At 39.9% G+C, this 22,566-nt stretch overlaps 1 protein-coding gene across 1 annotated transcript in view; it reads left to right on the top strand.

The window, feature by feature from the left end:
- Positions 1 to 22,566, top strand: part of PTGFRN (prostaglandin F2 receptor inhibitor) — a 78,455-nt gene that overhangs the window by 34,220 nt on the left and 21,669 nt on the right. Inside the window, exons 4-6 of the mRNA XM_051992909.1 lie at positions 2,928 to 3,311; positions 18,446 to 18,871; positions 22,060 to 22,479. Of these exons, the coding sequence (XP_051848869.1) occupies positions 2,928 to 3,311; positions 18,446 to 18,871; positions 22,060 to 22,479 (1,230 nt within the window). The remainder of the gene's footprint in view (positions 1 to 2,927; positions 3,312 to 18,445; positions 18,872 to 22,059; positions 22,480 to 22,566) is intronic.

The following is a 22,566-nucleotide window of genomic DNA, read 5'->3' as shown; positions in this document are numbered from 1 at the left end:
TTATGTACAAACAGTCAAGTCTTCCATATTTTCTTTCTTTCTTTCCTTCTTTCTTTCTTTCTTTCTTTCTTTCTTTCTTTTTTCTTTCTTTCTTTCTTTCTTTCTTTCTGTCTGTCTGTCTGTCTTTCTTTCTTTCTGTCTTTCTTTCTGTCTTTGTCTTTCTGTCTTTTCTTTCTTTTCTTTCTTTTTCATTATAGCTTTTTATTGACAGAACATATGCATGGGTAATTTTTCAACATATCCCTTGCAATCACTTCTGTTCCAACTTTTTCTTTCCCTCCCTGCATCCCCTTCCCTAGATGGTAGGCAGTCTCATACATGTTAAACATGTTAAAGTATATCTTAAGTACAATATATTTCCACGATTTTTCTAAAAGAGGGTAGGTTCTTCCTAAGTATTCATCTTCTATGAATTTTCTCCCCCATGAAAGATTCTGTGACAAAGCAAGAAATAAGCGTGTGCTCCCCATCCTTTGGCAGTAGTGATTCTGCTCTGTAGCCAGTTTACAGAAGAGAAAATTCAAGGGGAAATAGAAGTCACTGTGTGGTTGAAAAACAACATAAATATGGGTTTATGTCTTATAGTTAAAAGAAATTATAGTTGTGATTTTAAAGCTGTAGCACCATAAATTTTCTTATTCCTATCTATATGAGCTATGGCAGAAGTTTTCTATTGAATTAATAAAAGTGTCGCAATAATATTAAGACTTTTGCCTTCAGCAGTTACTAAGTGTGATGAGCAAGGGCTAGGTGCTGGGGTGGAAGGATTGTGTGGGCTCGGTCGATCTCAACATGAGGAGACCTACATGTACACAAATAAATCTGAAACACAGTAGAATGTGATAGGGTTAAAGGAGGGTCTGGCAAGAAATTTGCACATGCTTGTCTGAACCAAGACTGTCCCTGCTGCATTTCACAAGGCTCTGCCCTATGTTGCTCTCTGTCATAGACTATCTTTGGTGGCAAGAGATTCTTAAATGATTAGAGGCAGCTGGTGACTCAGTGGATAGACCCAGAGGATCTTTGATGGGGGAGAGAATTCTCCCCCATGGTGGAGAGAACCTGCCCTCTTTTAGAAAAAACATGTAAGACTTGAGTGTTTGTACATAGCAGTGAGAGAACCAGTAGACTGGGAGTAACTAAAGATTAAAGCTGGGGTAGAGATAATATTAGTTAAGAAATATTTATCAAGGGCCTCCAATGTGGTCTGAAGTCAGGAAGTCCTGAGTTCAAATCCAATTGTAAACACTTACTAGCTGTGTGATTCTGGGCAATTTACTTAAATCTATTTGCCTCCATTCCTCATCTGCAAAATGGGGATAATAATAGCAAACACCTACCTCCCTGAGTTGTTATGAGGTAATGTTTATGAAAACATATAATAGAGTACCTGGTATTTAGTAAGTATTATATACACTTATATATTATATGTGCCCGTTCCCTTGCATAATGTATGGGGGGGAGTATAACCATAAAATGGGGTGGGGAAAATTGGAGGTTTTCATCTGTTCCAAATTGTAAGACTTCCTTAAACTTCATTTAAACCCTTTAAATAGTGTGTCAGAGAGAAGGTACATATATATATATATATATATATATATATATATATACACATACACATATACACATATGTGTAGATTTATATATTCACACATACATATACATACACACACACACATATATATATAATATATATACACACACACATATATTATGTATTTCTATCCAGAAACTGGAAACAAGCTATAACATTTCCTTTCTCTAACACTAAGACTTGCTTCTCGTCCTAAATGGACTTTAAAATGGCCCTGAAAAGCTTGTTTGAAATGTATTTGAGGTTTTATTTAGATTCAAATGAAAGTCATTCACTAGGGAGGGCTTGAGCTTTTGGGGTTAGCATTCTTTCCCTCCCCCAAACTGGGCACCAACCTCATTTTGTCCTCCTTATTGGGTACAGCTGTTACCACTGAATAACTCTTGCCAGAGAACCTTAGGGATTTGCTGAGCCATTAACCTCTTGGGAACAGTTATTTTTCATCTGTATAATTGTTTCCAGATCATCATCAGTAAGCTGAGTGTTGTTGTACTTAGATTACAGATGTTCAGCTTCTTTTTTAAAAAATAAATTAAAGTATCACTAAGTGGAAAGCTTGGGAAGCAAATAGTGGAAACTCCATCGGTGGGTCTGCTGTTGGATAAAACAAGATACCTGAAATATTATATCCAAATACAGTCAGCTCTTGATCAGCCTCACTAATGAAATGGATCTGACTTAAGTTATAAAAATTATTTGTATAGAATTTTATAATCTGTTTTTATATTTGATTTGTATGTGGGTAAGTCTAATGTTTTTGGAAGTAACCTTGTTATAAAGTCACACCATTGAAGACTTAGGAGGAAAGTCATCTGGCTTCTCACCATTTTGGCCCCTTTCCTCTGAATTCTGTTCTTTGCGCTGGAAAGAGCATCACTTCTCAGAATAATGTATAATCCCAGCTGATCCTAGGTTGTTCTACATCTCTAAAATTGCCAAAGTTATGGTCTATATTTTCCCTGAGTTGGAGGAGGTAATTTGATCTTTGTCTTTAAAGATTTTTTTTTTTTTAAAGCTAAGTCTCATAAAGGAGTAAAAGGTTTTATTTTATTCATTTTATTCAACAGATATTTTGAAATACTTCTGAAGTCCCTCAATTACGTTAAGAAGAATTTTAAAATTCTCTTGCTTTCCTTTGCAAGGAGTGGGGAGAGGAAGGAGGAAAAGAATTTGGGACTCAAATTTTTAAAAAATGAGTGTTAAATTGTTTTTTGCATATTATTCGGAAATAATGAAATAAAAAGTATTTTTAAAGGCATCTAAAAATAAATTAATCTGAGGTTTGAATTATCTGATTTATCAGGATTTCTCAATATTGTTTTTAATTTTTAAGCCTTAAGAGCCACTGTTACCAAGAATAATGTATCCGTGACTGAAGGAAATGATCTGGATCTTACCTGCAGCATCGCCACTGATCAGAAGGATGATATCCAGGCTGAAATCACATGGTACTTTAGCAAGGCACCTGACAGTTCTTTGCCAGATGCACACATTTTGGCAAGCATGGACCATAATTCTGTGGTACGCAGCCCATTGACAGTTACCTTAAATCGTGTGGATATGCACTCGTACCGCCTGCTAGTGCGAGATGCTAACAAAGAGAACTCTGGCTACTATTTCTGCCATGTGGCCCTCTGGGCACTTAGGCATAACAGGACCTGGCAGAAGGTGGCTGAGAAGATGTCTGAACCAGCTGGAGTGGAGGTCACCTTGCTGGGTAAGTGACTTGGTTATCAATAGAATTCATGAAAAGGGCTTTTCTTCTCCCAGGCGTAATCATTCCCACATAGCTCTGGGCCTGAACAAATTATCTGCTTTATTTTGACTTCCCACATATCAGCAGAAATGAACTTTTGACCAGGTACATCCTCAAGCCAGGAATGAAACCAAAGTGACCCTGAATCTAGAAGGCACGGGAAGTGTTTGGATAATGTGGCTTCGGTCTCAATGCCTTCATTGGAGGGAATTTAATCTCCTTTTGTTGCTCAGATTTATAGCATCAGGGTGTTCCTGAATAGCTCTTTGAAACGAATCCTCATCAGAGAAAGGATGGAGTATCATTCTTTCTTCCCTTATCCTGAAACTCCTAGGAACTGTGGCAGGGGCTCTGAGTTTATCTTGGTGCTTTTCCAAAAGCCCAAAGCAGAAAGGAAAGAAGGAGAGGATTTCCTCACTTAAGGGAGACTGGATTTTCCTTTTGAGTCCTCCCAGAATCCAGAGATATTTTATTCCTCAGTGTCAGGAGCCTGTGTACTTTGTCAGAGTATTTTAGCATCCTTAACTGGCCCCAGATAAAACTAAATGATGAGCTCTATTGGATGGTCAAGATAGCTTCCAGAAGCATTACTTCTCTATGTAATGGAGAAGGAAGAATACAGGGGCCAGAATGGACAGATTGAAACTCACATCTTAGCCTGTGTAATTTCAGCCAGTCTCCCACTTCCATTTCCTCATCTGTAAAATGTAGATAATAATGCTTGTATTACTTAGATTCAGGGGGATTCTGAGGGAACTGTTTTGCAAACTTTAAAGTGCTTTAGCAATGTGAATTGCCAACTTCCATGCTGCAACTTTAAAAAAAAAAAAGAGAGAGAGAGATTATTGGTATCTTTTATCCCACTATAACCCTACCCCACCCAAAGAGTCATCTCTCTTAACTAAAGATAAAAAAGAGGTTAAGGGACGAGGGAAGGGTGGGAACCACTTTGATCTAAATAAACCAAATCCAACTGTATATGAGATATTTCACACCCATAATCTCCTACCTTGTAACTTTTCATGTAACTGGAGAGGATTAAGCCTTCTGCTCTCCTCTTCGCCCTTCTCTTCCTAGGCCTCCACCCCCAAATTAGGTCTTTAGGCTGAAATAACCAAACTCTTGAACTCTCCCCTCCTACATTCTCTTTTCATTGTTATTCCAAATGAAATTAGCCAGGCTGAATGAAGTCTGCATTGAATGAGGTCAGCTTGCCCTTTTTCTTTTTCTCCTCCTCTTAAACTGAAGGGGGGATTGTTCCAATGAAGAGGACACAATAAGGACAATATTCTCCATGCTTCAGATTCAGGATTGCTGCTCAGTCATATCACGTTGGTCTTTAAAAAAGTTCACATGCCTTTTTTGCACCATCATACCAGCCTAGAGTAGTGTCGTGTGAGGAAAGAATTGGGTTCAAAAACTGGGCTGTACCATTTACTCAGTGACTATAGCTAAGATGCTTCATTTTTTTTTTTTTTTTTTGACCCTTGTCTTCTTATTTGTAAAAAGAATTGATGAAAATACAAGTACCATGATGAGAATAAAATGGAAAATTTTCTTGCAAAAAATAAGTTTTCACTAAGTATGATTTAGGCTTACCCTAATTTCTGCCCCCCCCCCATATCATAGTTTGAGTTTTATTTTCAAAGTTCTTTATGTTTACTTTTTAAAATTTTTAAACTTTTAAAAAGTCAAGTTAACTTATTTTAGGTTTTTGATGAGTTACAATACTGTCCTTTATGTTTGAGTATTCAATATTCTTCTTAAAGATTTTTTTAAAATTATGATAACAGTATCTTTGCAACCTGCTTTTCAAGATGCTTGTAAGGAAGGGCTTTATAAGCCTTAAAAAAACTCCCATTCCATTACTTTAAAACCCTGGTATCATCATTGCTTAGAGTTTATACCCTACCAGCTTCAGGGGTCCTCAAACTTTTTAAATAGGGGGCCAGTTCACTGTCCCTCAGACTGTTGGAGGGCCGGACTATAGTAAAAACAAAAACTTTGTTTTGTGGGCTTTTAAATAAAGAAACTTCATAGCCCTGGGTGAGGGGGGTAAACGTCCCCCAGGGCAGGCTGATGGCCCATATGGACACCATCAAAGGGAATTCAGGTAATCAAGGATAAAGCCTCCTGAGATCCTTTGGCTTCTCTGAAGTTGGTTTTGTCCTTTATTATTTATCCACTTATATGACCTTGGGTAAACTATGTAACCTGTCAGAGACTCAGTTTCTTCATCTGTAAAACTTAAGTAAAAATCCTTGTATTGCTGACCTCAGTGGTATCATGAAGAAAAATTAAATGCAAAGCACATGGCAGATTTTGATATGCTGGGTCAATGCCAGTTATCATTATTGCTAATTAAACATACTTAACTTTTCCTCAGCTGTGTGATTCAGCTGCAGAATTGTTTTGCAATCACAAGTATCAACTGTTGTCAGTTCCACATGGGTTCAGACCCTTTTGCCTATTTTTTGTACCTTGTCTCACAGACCCACCTTCCCTGGATGGGGTGTGTGGGGAGGATCCACTTTATTTTGCAAGCTGATGAATGTTCACGAGGTCATAGGTTTAGAGTTGAAAGCAAGCTCAGGAACCATTCATCCAACACCCTCATTTTATAATTAAGGAAACGGGTTTGGTGAAGAATTGGTCCATGGCAAGAAAATATCTACGGAGGGATTTGAATCTGGGTCTTTGAATGAGTGCAGTTCCCATCCATTAGGTCATGCTTTCTCAGTGTTTTCACATAAACTACAAGGAATCAGATGAGAGAAGAGGATTGTGGTCTGAATGGCTCTTTAAATCCCCTAAGTGGTTCAGTCATGTATGATTCCCCATTCGGGATTTTCTCAGCAGAGATACAAAAGTAGTGGCCATTTCCTTCTCCAGCTCATTTTACAGATGAGGAAACTGAGGCAGATAGGAGGACATGATTTTCCCAGGTGTCTGAGTAAGTGTCTAAGGCCAGTTTTGAACTAAAAAAAAAAAAAATGAGTTTTCTGCTCTCTCTCCATTTTGCCACCTGGTCCCCCTCTTTATCAGGGGAGTCCTTCTGTGTCTGAAGAGCTTAGGAAACAAGGTTTATCCGGGAGCCTTTCTCCCTGCCATGCAAACCACGTGCACAACACATAGGGAGCAACTGAACTGGAACAATGTTGGCCCGACCAGAACTCTCCTTAGCAACTCTTCAAAATAAAACAGATGTTGTCAGCACCAAAGGAGGGTTTTTCGTCTCTTGAGCTGAATTTGTTCCACAGCTCTGATCCCTGGGCATGTTGTGTGATGCCGTCAAACCCCCCCTCCTGGGTTCTGAATCACTGCCTGAGCATCTTTCCTAAGTGGGCCGCCCGCTCCCCAGTTTGGGAGCCTTTGAAGGCCGATGCATTGATCTTGGCGCGTGGGGGCTGCGGGGCTGTCAAATTACAGGAAGAGCTCTTGTGGGGAGTGCTGAGATTCTCTTTCGTGGAAGGGAGTGTGATTAGGGTTTGTGCTTTCCAGAGAGTGAAAAGGCAGAAAAAGGCAGAGAAGGAGCTGGCAGTGCAGCAGGGCTCCCTTATGTTCCTCAGGCTTTTGTTGTGTGTGTCTGTATCATGTGTATGTGTGGTCTGGGAAGGGGCAAGTGGCGGATATTAAAAAACATGAAATTGGTGATTGATTAGACCATTTGTACATTTGTTTATATATATATATAATATAAATATGCATTTATATGTAAACATATAAAATATGCACCCTCATAATCTAGATCAGTGGCCCTCAAACTTGTGTACTCAATATCTTTATCCTATTAAAAATGATTGAGGATCTGTCCAAAGAGTTTTTATTTATATGGGTTATAGTTATAGATATTGATCACTTAAAAATAAAAACCAATTATGAATTTGTAGACTCTCTGAAAGGATTTCAGAGATTCCGAGGATGCTCTGGACCAGACTTTGAGAACCACTGATCTAGATATTCATGTGTACATACATACATACATATATATATATATATATATATATATATATATATATATACACACACATAACACACATATACATATCTATAAATACTAATGGATAATAAACATAATTTATTCTCATTTATACACACACACATACTATCATTTCAGTTGTGAGCAACTCTGTGATCCCATTTAGTATCCTTCTCCAACTCATTTTACAGATAAGGAAACTGAGGCAACTAGTGTTGTGACTTTTAATTTTAAAATTTTAATTAAAATCTTCCTGACTCCGGGCCTGACATTTCTGACTATGCTGTTAATTTAATGAGTTACTGTATGTAAAACACCTTGCAAATCTTAAAGCTGTGCATAAATGCTGCTTATTATATGAATGCCCACCATATGTGGACGTGTATGTGCTCTAACACACCACTGTAATATGCTTTTTATATGCAAATGCCAGGTTGAAGTGGATTTGGGGTGAAGAGGACCTGCTTTCAAATCCTTTTTGTCACTTGGACCTAAGTGTGGGAGTTAGACTAAAAGACTCCTAAGGTCCAGTCTAATACCCAGTGATGGTTTTGTTAGGAGTAAAATGTTAGAAAAAAATAAATGTGCACAGAATGACTGAGACAGCGAGAGCAGCAGTGATTTTTGTCTCATAGAATATTTACAGATATTCACAATGAGCAAACCCATAGGGAAGCCCAAGGGATGGAAAAGGCTGCTGGAAAAGCCGTTGCCGCCTCCTTTCCCTTCCAAAGGCATCTTCTTCCCCACCCCCATGTCCACTCCACCCTGCAGCTGCTTATACAGCTGGCTTGAGGTAGGAAGGCCAGAAGCTTCAGGGCTTTGCCAGTCTGTTCCCCTACCCAGAAACCTCTGGGCCTAGTCTGCTGATATTGGGATATTTGGGGTGCTTGTATGATGTAATGGTCTAACAGACTCTTTACCTCTTGGGATAACTGAACGGTGACTCAGAAGTACATAAAAAATTGTGCCCCCTCATTCAGCATATAGACCGGGGTAGTGTTCCGATTAAATAATATTTTAACCAAAGAGATTTTATGAAAAAGTGAATCCACGATGTGACAATTTCAGGATCTGGAACAGATTTCTGAATCGAGGATAATTTGTAGCTGGCTTTCTTGTTGGCAGCTAAATGCCATGAGAGGATGATCATGAGGGCTTGTATTTATAGAGCAATTTAGAAAGTGCTCCCCTTCCAGGAACCTCATGAGGTTGGGGATATAGTTATTCTCCCTGTCTTTATAGATGAAGAAATTTTGAGACTCAGGTTTGGTGATTTGCTTGAAGTCACACAAATAAAGTTGTAGCAGCTCTGGGACTTCAGGTCCCAGGTCCCAGGTCTGTTGCTTCAGTAAACTATAGATTAAATCCTACCCAAATTACTCAGGCATGAATTCTTGAGATGCGAGGGGTGAGTCTTCTCCCTTCCCACTGCATCAGCTAGATTTTAGATAAGATAAAACACAGGTTTCTAACAAACAAGGAAATATACTTGTAGTCACTGTGATAAATAGATCGCAGGTAGTATTCTGAGTGATCCTGAGGACGTTGAGGATGGTAGAAAAGGGTTTTTGGGGTTTCCTGAGTGCCCCGCTAGCACTCCCCCACAACCCTGACCTGCTTTTTCACTGATGAGAGAATAAACATGTACAGACCAGCTACAAGGGCTTTGCTGTGCCTGTAGTCTCTGGGTTTAGGAAGGACCCTATTCATGAAGCTTTCTTCTACTCTTTTCTCCTGATCCTTCTTTATTCTTCCCCAGATGACACTGCCTCATCTCTCCTAGAGGTTCAGCCTTGGTTCTTGGTTCATTATACTGTAGTATCCCAGTCCCAGAATTAGCCTCCCCTTTGGTCCATGTCTGGGTTCTGCTCCGCTTTATCCTTGGCAGGAACCATAATTCTTCTACATGATTGCTGCTTTCCATTTTCTAGCCTAATCCAGTATCTATCTGGTCATCAGTTCTTAGGAGGTAGCCACATTTTTTATCAATCAAGGGTTAGGAAGGAAATAGCATAATATCTCTCAGTACTTCCCTTAACTCAAACTCTAATTCCAATGTCTTCCTTCTGCTAATTATTTCCTATTTTTCCTGTATATAACTTTGATTTGTACGTAACTTGTTAGCATGTTGTCTCCCCCATTAGACTGTAGGCTCTTTGAGGACAGAGAATGTCTTTTGCTCCTTTTTGCACAGTGTCTGGCAAACAGTAGGCATTTAATAAATGTTTGTGGATTGACTGGGGAGGCAGTTTATTAGACTTGATGCCCCTGGAAGCGGTTCTTGCCAAGCCCTCAATCCTTCAGCCCTCTGCCATCATAACAGTGAGTATTCTGAAGGGTGAAAAAACCTCTTGGGAGAAGGCTTTGGATTCAGTGATTGATTTTTCAGCAAAGAAGGCAGATTATAGCACTTTCCTGACAAGTCTGAAAATAATAACTATTCATGTTATATTTTGAAAAAGGCAAAGATGTGAAATGACCTCAGGGACTTTTTGCAGAAAGCTAGATCCAGGGTCAGTACTGGTCAGGATGCCTCCTTCTCTTTTTCCCATGTCACATCCCATATAGCATCTCTTGCTGTATCTTGAGTGTATCAGTGCTCACTCCGAATCATCAAAGGGTAAATTATGTTCATTCTGTTGTTAAGGAGGGCAAAGAAAGGTCTGATACAATTTAGGAGAAAGATTTTGATCACAGAATTTAAAAATAAAAGACCATCTCTCAGCCATCCAAAAACTAATTCTATAATATTAATAAAAATTGATGGTTACTTATTCCTTTAAAGTTCACAAAGCACCTCCACAATCTTTCCTTAGCCTCACAACAACAAAGCAGTGAAATGAATAGTTGAGTTATCACTATTCCCATTTTACAGATGGAGAAACTAAAACTCTGAGAGATCATTGTCATTATAATAGCCCACATTTATGTAACACATTATGTAAATAATAGTTTATTTTTCCTGTGAACTAGGTGCAGCTAGGTGGTGCTACCTTGGCTCAAGCTTGGTCTGGAGTCAGGAAATTTCATTTTCAAATATGGTCTCAGATACTTCCTGGCTGTGTGACTCTGGACAAGTCACTTAACTCTGTTTGCCTCAGTTTCCTCATCTGTAAAATGAGCTGGAGAAGAAAATGGCAAACTGCTCCAATGTCTCTGCCAAGAAAACCCCAGATAGGGTCATGGAGAGTTAGACTGAACCATTGACTGAGCAAATGAAGCCCTGTGAAATGAGGTCTCTTCTCAAACCTATTTTGTAGATGATGAAACTGAGGCTATGAGAGGTTAATGTTTATTACAGATATAAAACCAGGCGGGAGCTCAAGGGCCTTCTAGTTCTTTTCCCTCATTTATAATTGAAGCGTTTTCTCATGGTCACTAAGGAAATAACATCCAAGAATAGATCGAAACCTCCATGTTTCTGACTCGAGGTTCAGTGCTCAGAGCCATATTGTCTTCCATTCAGGAAAGATTTGCACAGCCAACATTTTCTGGCATATGAAAGAAAAATGGTGGAATTTATGCTCATTTTTCCTGCTTTCTAAAGTGTAAGACAGTGTAATCTTGATCCACGAGGAGAGGGAGGGGAAAGGAGATCCTGAAATTAGAACAACAGCTAATGGGGAACCATTAGGAGAGTCAGGCTGGGGATGATAGATGTGAGCATTATAATGAAATTTCCCTCTTTCCTTTTGTGTTTAAAACACGTTGGAATAAGCATTGCTTCTTTGAATGGCAATACTCGTGACAGAGCTATTTCTGGCACAGTTCTCCATCACATTTGGCATCAAATACACCTTTACAGAATTTGAACAATGTATTTTGGAGATAGAAGAGAGAGGAACTGGATTCAGCAATGATCACACAAACAGAAAATATGAAAATATTCAACAATTTTACCTTTGAGCCATGTAAAGCCTAAATTTGTTTGCAAACTACCTGTTTGAAAATAGTTTAGATATCCTTGCCTGTGGGCAGTGAAAGCTACAGCACCATCCCTATCTCTGTATTTCCTAACTCATCTCTCCCATCTATTTCTTTCTTCTTGAATTCCTTTCCTCCAAGAATCCCATTTCTGCCTGCAACTAGTTTTCAGGCCACACCCATATTTGGAACAACTTTCTCCCTTTATTTAGACAGTTTCTGATGTAAGTTTTCTGGGTTTAAAAAAATTTTTTTTTCTACTAGATCTGTGATTTCAACAACTTTGGGAATTTCTCCCTTCCTCCCTCTCTTCCTCCTTCCCTCCTCCTCTTTCTCCTTCCCTCTCTTCCTTTTTTCCTCTCTTCTTCTTCCCCTCCTTGCCTCCTTTTTTCTCTCCCTCCCTCCCTCCCTCCTTTTCTCTCTCTCTCCCTTCCTTCCTCTCTTCTTTCCTCCCTCCCTTCCCCCTTCCAGCCTGCCTCCCTTACTCCCTCCCTCTCTCCTTCCCTCTCTCTCTCTCCCTTTCTCCCTCACTCCCTTTCTCCCTCATTTCCTTCCTCCTTTCCTCCCTTCCTCTCTTCCTCCCTTCCTGCTTGCCTTCCTTTCCTTTTTTTGAAGCAGTCGTAATTTGCTCAGAATCACACAACTACTAAGTGTTTGAGATTAGATTTGAATTCAGATCTTCCTGACTCCAGGACTAGTGCTCTACTGACCCTAACATTGGGAATTCATGGTGAGAAATTTCTTTGCCAGTGCAGATCACCCATTTGTAATCCAAGAGAACAGCTTGGAGCTTGGAAAGGTAAAGCATCTCTTCCCTGGGCTTCCCCAGCTAGAGTGTTTCAGAGGAAGCCTTTGAGGCAGGTTCTTCTTGACTCAGGCCAGTTCTCACGATCCATTGCACTATCTATCCTTCCTCCAGCTGAGATCTTAACTGCTCCAGCCTCATCTCTGATTTTTCCAACCTACGCTGATTTTTTCCCCTTCCCTGAACACTGTCACAGTCTTTGTATGGAATAATCTGTCATTTAACTGTTATCAAAAGAATGATAGATCTGGAGCTAGAGAGGATTTAGTCCTACCCTTTCATTTTATAGGTGAGGAAACTGACTGTCCAAGGGCACACACGTAGCAGGATTTATACTGTGGACTTCTGACTCCAGAACTCATCTTTTCCTCCTCTGGACTTACCTTGTTATATACTATTATTTTAAAACAATGGTTTCATATATGTAATAACCCTGTCCACATTAACTAGATTGTAACCTCCTTCAGGGCAAGGACTATAGTAGTACCATACAGGTAGTACTATATTTTCTCATATGTCTCAAATGCCACTGGGCATGATTGGCACTCGGCACCTGCCTCATCACGGGCTCATTGTAAATGAGGACTCTTGAGAGAGGGGAAGTGACTTAGTGGAGGTCCTGTAGGAAGGGGTAAAGAGGCAGAGCTGCAGCTTCCAAAGTTAGCTCTCTTTTCACTGTCTCGGGCTTCATTCATTCAGTAAACATTTCTTGAAGAGCTAATTCTTTTCAGGATGCTATGTTTGCCACCCTCAGACTTCCATTTGGGTCAGGACCTGTGATTTCATTGATATAGCCGTGATACAGAGACTCCCTCAGCCAGCGCAGACTGTTCTATAGTTTACAGACTTTGCTGCCAGGAATGCTCTGGGGTTAAATGACTTCCCCAGAGGCACCTCTGCAGTGCCTGTTAGCCTTCTTTCTGCCTAGCTTGGCTGCTTCTCCCTTTGGAGGATAAAAATATGAATAGAACAAAGTCTTTCCCCCCTCCCCCCGGGAGCAAAGAAGGGTCTCCTTCCCCATATTCCCACCCCCTGCTCTGGGAATCTAATAAAGATCATTGTTCTCATTGATTCTGAAAGAGTGAGATTCACCATTTCTCTGAATTCCCAAACCATAACAGCTTTTTCTGTCCAGGATTGTCCTGCATGTGTTGTTTTACTGATGCAAATGGGAGGTCCTAAGATCAAGACCTAGCTTACTTTTTTATCTGTAGGCACACAGTATACATTTGCATGCCCTTTGTTCTCCCTTTTTCTTCTTTCCTCCCTCCCTTCGTCTCTCCCTGCCTTCCTTCCTCCCTCCCTCCCTCTCTCCCTTCCTCCCTTCCTTCCTTCCCCCTTTCTTCCCTTCCTAACTTCCTTCCCCCCCCCTTCCTCCCTTCCTCCCTTTCTTCCTTTTTCCCTTCCTCTCTTCCTTCCTTCTTCCCTTCCTAAGCTAATAAAGGACTTAAGATAAATGTATACCTTCAAAACCTGGTGAATTTCATTGGTCTTATTGCCATCTCCATTTGTTTAAATACCACCAGATCATGTTGTTGTAGAAAGAGTCCCAGAGATCTGAATTTGAATTCTGCCTCTGATTCTTCCTACACAAACCACTTTACTTCTTTGAAGCTGTTCCCTCATCCATAAAATGGGGATATTTGTATCTTTTAACAGAAATGTTAAAACCTCTTTGTAAATTGCGAATTTTTTTATCATTTGTATTTTACAAATGGGGAAATCAAGACCCAGAGACATTCAGTGACTTGCTTGTGATTACAGTATTTGAAAAAAATAATTTTTATGACCCCAACTACTAACACACACACACACACACACACACACACACACACACACACACACACACACACACACACACACACACACACACACCCCTTTCCTTTTCTGTCCTTCTAGTGAGGAGAATCCAAACCCATTTGACTAGTCCTTTGACCACGATATACTGCTAAGTATTTTTTAGTCAGCATTCTGCTGGAGGAAGTGGTGGAAAAGGTACACATAATTCATGGATCAGCTAGGTGGTGCCCCTAGAATCAGGAACACTTCAGTTCAGTCCAGCCTTACACATTTGCTAGCTTTGTGACCCTGGAGAAGTCACTTAACCCTGTCTGCCTCAGTTTCCTCATCTGTCAAATGAACTGGAAAAAGAAATGACAAATCACTTTGGTGTCTTTACTAGGAAAACTTCAAATGGGGTTGTGAAGATTCAGATACATCTGCAGTTACAGAATAACATACATGAGTTTCATCTGCATTATTATTTTTTTCTTCATTATTTCTAAAATCTAGACAATCAGGAAAACAATAAATCAAGTCATGATTTGTAGCATTTGCCAATTTCCAGGATGTAAATGCTCATTCTGAAAACTTAACAATGAATTATTTTTGGGGGGAGGGGGCTCTAGCACACTTCTGTCCAATCTATGATTACACAGGTCACTTCCAGTCTTGCACTCGAAGCCTTTTTAGCTTGGTGGGACCTTCACAGAACTTGTGTTTCGCTGACATTGTTTCTAGGAAGCCGGGAGACCCCTTTGCGGTGGGGCACAGAGTGGGCCATGAGTGGAACAATACATAGGGTAAACTAGAATGAGTTACCTGCCCCAGGAAGGGAGAAGCAAAGTGCAATCCACATACAGAGGAGGGAGGTTCAGGAAAGTTTTATGGAAAAAATCCTTAGAGATAGTGAAGATTTTGACAGATGGCAATAGGGGAAGGGAAAGTGGCTCAGGCAGAAAGAATAGTGTGAGCAAAGGCAGAGGGCTGGAAAGTTTAGGGTGTACTAAAGCCAGAGAATTCTTGACTTGCCCAAGATATCTCAGAGATAACTAGCAGCAGAATTGAAACTAAATCTCTGACTGTCTCTCACTCTGAGTTCAGTTAGTGACTTGTCCAGGGTCACACAATTAGTAAACATCTGAGACTAGATTTGAACTCAGGTCCTCCTGACTTCAGAGCTGCTTCTCTATCTACTGCACTACTCGATGGTCCCAGATCATCTCTTAAGAATGAGATTCTGTGATATTTAAAAATCAGTTTATATCAGAATTTGCTTTCCTGAGTAGTTAATATAGTGTCTCTACAGAGTGGCAGATTTTGCTTCCAAATAAGGAGAAGCCTCTTAATCATCAGAACTGTTATAGTCTTATAGGCTACATGGGAAGATAATGACTCCCCTATTACTGGAGGTCTTTAACAGAGGCCAGGTGACTTATGAGCGCTTCCTGCTGCAGGTATAAAGTGTACTAGATAGTATTTAATATTAGTCGTCTCTTTCTGGAAGGCAAGTGACCCTGTTATTTTATTTTGCTTTGTATTAAGATGAATTTAATACTGGCTACAAATAGGAAATCCTTAGGAAAATGAAGGAATGGGAACTGACTATATATTTTCTTTGGTTCAGGCATAGGGCACTGAGGGAAAGGAAGGAAGGAAGGAAAAAAAGAGAAGGAGGGAAAGAGGCAAGGAAGGAAGGAGGAAAAGGGAGGGAGGTAAGAAAGGAAGGAGGAAAAGGGAGGGAGAGAGGTAAGAAAGGAAGGAGGAAAAGGGAGGGAGAGAGGTAAGAAAAGAAGGAGGAAAAGGGAGAAAGGGAAGGAAGGAAAGAGGACAAGGGAAGGAGGGAGGGAGGAAGAGAGAAAGGGAGGAAAGACAGAAGTAAGGAAAAGGGAGGAAGAGAGGGAAGGAAGGAAGGAGGAAAAGGGAAGGAGGGAGGGAAGAAGGAAGGAAGGAAAGGAGGAAGATTGGCGGATTTTGCCACAGGGTGTATCATACAGCTGTAAACTCAGGAAGAGGAATCTCCCTGATTCCGGGGCCAGCACGCTATGCCCTATGTCACCATATAGCTGCCAATATTTTATAACAATAATTTAGGTCTAAATTTGTAGGTCTAGACCTACAAATGACAATCTTGCAATTTCACAAAAGAATCATAAACATTTTGCACCCCTAGAAACATCTAAGAGAATTAGACACTAAGGTGGCTTTTCTTCAGGGGAAGATGTTTCCAGTAAAAAATCAGCTTGATTTGTTGAAAGCAAAAATGGCAGAGACATTGGTGAAAGCTTTTACTGATACAATTCAATTCCTAATGAGGACTTCTGGTGGTTCTCATCTTTGTACATAGAGGAAAGATTCAAAATTCTCTTCTACTTTTTGGTCCCCAAATGATTAAGTCACTTGGCTTAGTCACAAAGCTGTAAATTGCATTAGACGTGTAAATCATCAGAGATGAACACCATGACCTCAACAGTTTATAATCTAGATGAGTCATATGTAAAACTAAGCAGTTTAGTCAAGGTGATTTGGGCAGGGGATTGTGGGAGATTGAGCATGAGATGTGTATTTATAGAATCATGGAAGACCACTTCTAGAGAGGACCTTAGAGATTATCTGAGATGAGGGAAATGGAGGCTCAGAGAGGTAAAAATGATTTGTCAGGGTCAGATGGCTAGTAAGTGGCAGATCCAGGTCTCAAATTGAGATTTTCTGCCTCTAAGTCCTTCTGTCCTCATTAATTGTTGGTGGTTAGTTGTACCAGTTACATCCCCTCCTCGTGACCCCATTTGGAATTTTCTTAGGCAGAGATACTGCAGTGGTTGGCCATTTCCTTCTCCAGCTCATTTTACAGATGAGGAAACTGAGGTAAACAGAATTAAGACTTTTCCAGCTACTAAGAATCTGAGGATAGATTTGAACTTAGAAAGAAAACTCTTAATGTGCTCTATGGTGCCACCTAGTAGAACCTCATGAATAAAGGGGAACGTTTCCATGTCTATAGAAATTATTATAATATTGACGAAGCTCCTTGAATATGGGGACTGTTTTATTTTATCTTTGTATCCTTTGTATCATTTGTATGATGTTTTAAGGTTTGCACCTAGCCTAGTGTTTTTTGATAAAAAGCCCTGGTGATCTGGGTTCAAATTCTACTTTTTACATTTTCCTGAGCTTCAGTGATTTCATTTGACACTGAGAGGGCTTTAGACTAGAGGGAAATAGATGGGCTTCTGAAGCTTTTCTAGCTCTAAACCAAGGATCTCTGTGAATATTTTATAACTTCAGAGAAGCATCTTTACATGAGCGTCATTTCTTGCCATGTTTATCAGTGTTGTCTAGATTCAGAAACAATTTTTCCCCTGGATCCTTCTGGTATGATCGGGGGAGCCTTAATTGAACTTATACAGCCTTGAGAAACAGTGGAAAGTACCAGGAGGCTGAAGAGCTGATGGATTCAGGTCCTGAATTTGCCCCTAGTGAGCTCTGACTTTTGTGAAACACCCTTCTGAACCCCAGCTCCTGCACGTCTTAAAGAGTAGTTTGAATTGGATAATCTCACGTTCTCTTCCATCTCTAGCATTTTATCATTTGTATATAGTAGGATAGATGGTTAATAGACCGTTACTGAAATCTGTTAATGTGAAATGCCACATGTATAAATGATTTTGAATTGGGAGTCAAGGCTGGGGGGATCAACTTTGGAAGTTTGTGGTTCCTTTCTTTCTTCCCTCCCTTCCTTCCTTACTCCCCTTCCTTCCCTCCCTCCCTCTCTCCCTTCATTTCCTTCCTTTCCTTCCTTCCTTCCTATGTGACCTTGGTTAGATAATTTTCTTTTTGGCTCCCAGGTTCTTCATCTGTAAAACAAAGCGGGGCAATTAGATATTCCCTGGAGGTAGGCGCCTTCTAACACTAACATATCAATTAATACAAAGTAAAGTGAACAGAACCAAGAGAATATTTTACATAGCAATAATATTGTAAAAGGAATTAGTTTTGAAAGACTTGAGAATTCTGATTAGTTCAATGACCAATTGAGATGTCAAAGAATTGATGATAAAAGGGGCTGCCCACTTCCTGACACAGGTAATACAGTCAAAATTCAGATTGTGGAAACGTGGTTTTCAAACAGCACAAGTGGGAAATTTATTTTGCTTGATTCTACATATTTGTTACAATGATTTGTCTTCTTTTTTTATTTCTTAGTGGCTGGAGGATGGTAGGGAGAATGGGAAATAGAGATAGGATGAGGAAGGAGGGGAAGAAGGCATTTGGCTTCCTAATTTTAAGATATGTCCAGAAGAGATCAGAAAAAAGACCAGAAAGTCACACACAATTTGAACACTGCAGGTAGAATTTATTACAGTTTTTAAAAGAAAAGCAAGCTGAATTTCATAACAGGTTTGTAGTTTCATGTACAAACTTCATTTTCTTTTGTATTCTGTCTATGGAAATGCCCATTTTATTTGATGTCTAACCTTAGAATTAAATTGTTAAAAACAATCTGTGACTTACAAAACCCAAATAGTTCATTCTTGGCTGCCATGCTATCTATCTCTCTGGCAGGTTGCTCTTCCTGATCCCCCCTTTCCCCTTTTTCTTTCACAGAGCCACTGTTTGAGGTGCTGCTGAATGCTTCTAAGGTCCCTGAGTATCTAGATGATCCCACGGAGCTGGAGTGCCAGATAACGGATGTGAGGAACACAGACCCCAATGTCCGCTTCACTGTTTCGTGGTACTATAGGATGGACTCTCGCAGTGATGAAGTTGTGTCTGATGAGTTACTTGCTGCCATGGATGGGGACTGGACCCTGAGATTTGGGGAAAAAAGCAGGCAGAGGGCACAGAATGGGGAGATTATTTTCTCTAAGGAGGATGGGGCCAGATTCAGTTTGCGTATTCAGAGAACTTCAGAGGGAGACAGAGGAAATTACTACTGTGTTGTGTCTGCATGGACCAGACAACGTAACAAAAGCTGGATGAAAAGCAAGGAGGTCGTATCCAAGCCTGTCAACATTTTTTGGGTTGCAGAAGGTAGGAGCACGATACTTACTAATTCTTCTTTTTCAGAGAGGATTAGCAGCCTTCAAGGTGTCCAGCAGCATCATGGATAGCAATACCTCCTTACCTGGATTAATGATATTTAAAGAACTTGGAGTAATTAATATTTGAATGTCCAGTAGGACCTCCATGAAAGCGACAGGGTTAGTTAAGGAGCATCTACATTACAGGATTTTCCTGTTTATAAGGAATTGTACTCTACTATGTATACTAGGGATATGACTTGACTGGAGTATAACTAAGTCTAATTGTTGTAGTAGCAGCAGCAGAAACAGTAGTAGTAACAATTGATGTAGTCTGATATAGCCTTTCCAGTGCCAGACACTGCAATAAGTACTTTGCAAATATTATTTCCTCTGATGCTCCTAATAACCCTAAAAAGTAGACGCTTTCCATTTTAGAGGAAACTAAGGCAAACAGGTTAAATAATATTGCCTAAGGTCACACAGATTGTGTCTGAAGCCATTTTTAAACTCAGATCTTTCTGACTCCAGGCCTTTAAGTCTGTTGGAAGAAAAGGTGTCTTAAGATTGACAAATTACTTTCTTCTTCTCAAGGATGTCCCTCTGAGAAGTAGATAGTTTAATAATAACTAATAATAACAACTAGTAGTTATATAGCACTTCAAGGTTTACAAAGTGCATCATTTCTTTTGAACTTCATGGTGGTCTTGTGATGTGAGATAAATACTTTTTCATAAATGAAGAAACTGAGAGGTTGTGAGAGTTTCTCAGTCACTTAGTTGATGAGTGTCTGAGTGAATCTGAACCGACATCTCTCAGGCAGTCTATCCAGTCTGCCATATAGACTCTCATTATAGCTATTTATCAGCTGGGTATCAACACCTGAGCACAGAGTAGACCATGGCCCTGTTGTGCTATTATCATTTCTTTTATAATACTTGTTTTTGTTCCAATTCCATTGATACATTAAGGAACAATTTAAGCGTAATATAAATTTTGTGTTGACCATATGTAATTTTATCTACAAGAAACACAAGTTGAATGTAGAACTGAGCTATATAGGGATACACAAAATACCCAGTCCCACACATCTTACTACATTTACCAGCCACCTCATTTTACCTCATGTATGTTATCCTGTAAGCTTGTGTTTTGTAATTTTTTAGTATTTGTGAATTTTATGTATGTATATATGTATATGCACATCTATTTAATATACAATGCACAATCTATATACATATACATATGCATACGTGTATACACACACACACACACACACACACACATTCAATATCCCAAAGATATCTAAACATTCTGATTAAAATGTGAATTAATAAAACCTTTTTGAAAGAAACTGAAGACCTCGTAATCTCTTCCAACCAACAGACACAAAGCAGTCCATATTGTGGATCATTAGAAACAATGCTTCAAAAATAAAAGAAACATATATGGCTGGAAGTATTGTGTTCTAGTCCCATTTTCCCCATAAGTCTGTTTTTTATTAGACAATTTTGCATAACAACATGATTTTTAGGAACACGAATCTCATGTTAGAGCAGCACTAAGTGTACTTAATCCATAAGCTTTGGAAAACAGTATTAAATATTGCATCAATTATCTATTAATTAATTATTGCATGAAAGATTTGTACAGCATGTCCCAAAAGTCTTAAGTTTTAATCTAGTAAAGCTTTAAACTGCTCTGAGACTTTTTGGATGCTGTATATAATTTTTTTTCCTACTGGGGTAAGCTCCCCAGGACAGAGACGGTTTTAATCTTTGTACTCTCCACAGTGCCTTGTACACAAAAGGCTTTCAGGAAGTATTTACTGAATGAGTTTTCAGAAGCACCTAAAGGCAACCCCTTCTTATTATCCTATCTTTGCCCTCTTTCTCTATCCTCCTTGTACCACATCCCTTACCCCACAAATCATTCTGGTTCTGCGAGCAGCACTTACTTTGTGCCCATCAACATATAGAATCAGAATCTGGAACATTTTAAGTCATTTCAATAAATATTTATTAAGTACTTAACTATGTGCAAGGCATGATATGACAAGTAATCATGACCTTTTTGTTCCCCAGGATGAAATGGGAGTGATGATTTTTCTGTAGTATTTCAGATTTATGTAGCATTTTTCTCACCTTACTTTCAGGTGAGATAGGTATGTAGCACAAGCATCACAGTTTCCATTGTGCAAATGAGGACTCTTAAGGCTCAAGAATTAAGTGACTTGTTAGGGAGTCTGAGAAATCAGATTGATTTAGAAACCCAGCAATCTTTACAGACCATTTACCATATTCCAGGAATTGTTGAGTACTATACACAGGCAGAAGTGAATGTCTTCATTCCAGAAGCTTAAATTCTAATAGAAGATATAGCGCATAGAGGGGATTGCTGACCAGGCAAAATTTGGGATGAGGAAATAGCAGGGATTGTGAGAGGAGCTGTGGAGCAGCAGCTGGCACGTCCTTTCCAGTAATGGTAGTTGGATGAATCCTTTTTATTTTTTTCCTCAGAGAAAGAGTTGGAAACTGGGGATATTGGAATGGGGAAAAATACATAGAATCCGGGCAGATGGTAGAGTGTCCATGCTGGATCCACCTTGATGTCCTACTGGGTGGGTTATGAATCATGGACGTATGTGGGCTAGAGGAATAGGATCAGATGAGTTTTCATTTGCTCGTCCATCGATGAGGACAGATTCCAAAGGCTGAATTAATGGGAGTAAGACATAAAGTCCTGCTCTGAACAAAGTAGTCTAGGTCCCATCTGCACTTGCAGAAATGGATTGATCAGTGGAAGGAGGAAGTTAGGGTAGAAGGGTGCAAGAAGGTAGAAATAGGGGTAGAAAGGAGAGAGAACTGTACAAGGACAGTAATGGCTTTCTTAGACTTGACCCAGTTTACCCTTTACTCCATTTTCCAGTGACCCAGAACCAAATTTTCCCCATCCTGTCACTCTCCCCCCCGCCCCTGCTTGGAGCCCATCCTTCCATCTTCCTCATTAGTGATTTTCAGCTTGTCCTTCAATCCCTATTTTTTTCTCCCTCCTTGACTCTCCAGCTTTGGGGAGCAAGTGCATGTCTAGGACAGTGTTCAAATGAATGAACACTTCTTTGATAGATATCTGGGAGCAAAAAAGTCTGACTTTCCTAAGTCTCTTCTGTAATTAATTTCTTTTGATGCTTCATTTCAGATTCTGTGCTCCTCGTGAAGGCGAGGAAGGCAAAGCCTTTCTTTGCTGCAGGAAACACTTTTGAGATGACTTGCAAGGTTTCCTCCGAGCACATAAAAACTCCTCGGTATTCCGTCCTCGTCACCGCCGAGAAGCCTGCGGCAGACCCCTTCAGCCCCAACGAGACCAAGCACATCATCTCCCTAGACCAGGATTCAGTGGTGAAGTTGGAGAATTGGACCGACGAAGCCCGGGCTGATGGAGTAGTGCTGGAAAAGGTCCAAGAAGATGAATTCCGTTATCGAATGTACCAGACTCAGGTGTCTGATGCTGGGCTGTACCGCTGTGTGGTAACAGCCTGGTCCCCTGCGGGAGGCAACTTGTGGAAAGAAGCAGGGACCAGTTTATCTAATCCAATTCAGATAGACTTCCAAACCACAGGTTGGTACAGAATTGAGGTAGAATCATAGAAGAGAGAATTGTTGAGCTCATGTCTCCTTTGAGGTGATCTAAGCCATTCCTCTTATT

This window comes from Antechinus flavipes, chromosome 4 (genome assembly GCF_016432865.1).
Source record: "Antechinus flavipes isolate AdamAnt ecotype Samford, QLD, Australia chromosome 4, AdamAnt_v2, whole genome shotgun sequence".
Classification (NCBI taxonomy): domain Eukaryota; kingdom Metazoa; phylum Chordata; class Mammalia; order Dasyuromorphia; family Dasyuridae; genus Antechinus; species Antechinus flavipes.
The sequence above is the reverse complement of the archived record's forward strand: the minus strand, read 5'-3'. Positions and strand labels throughout refer to the sequence as shown.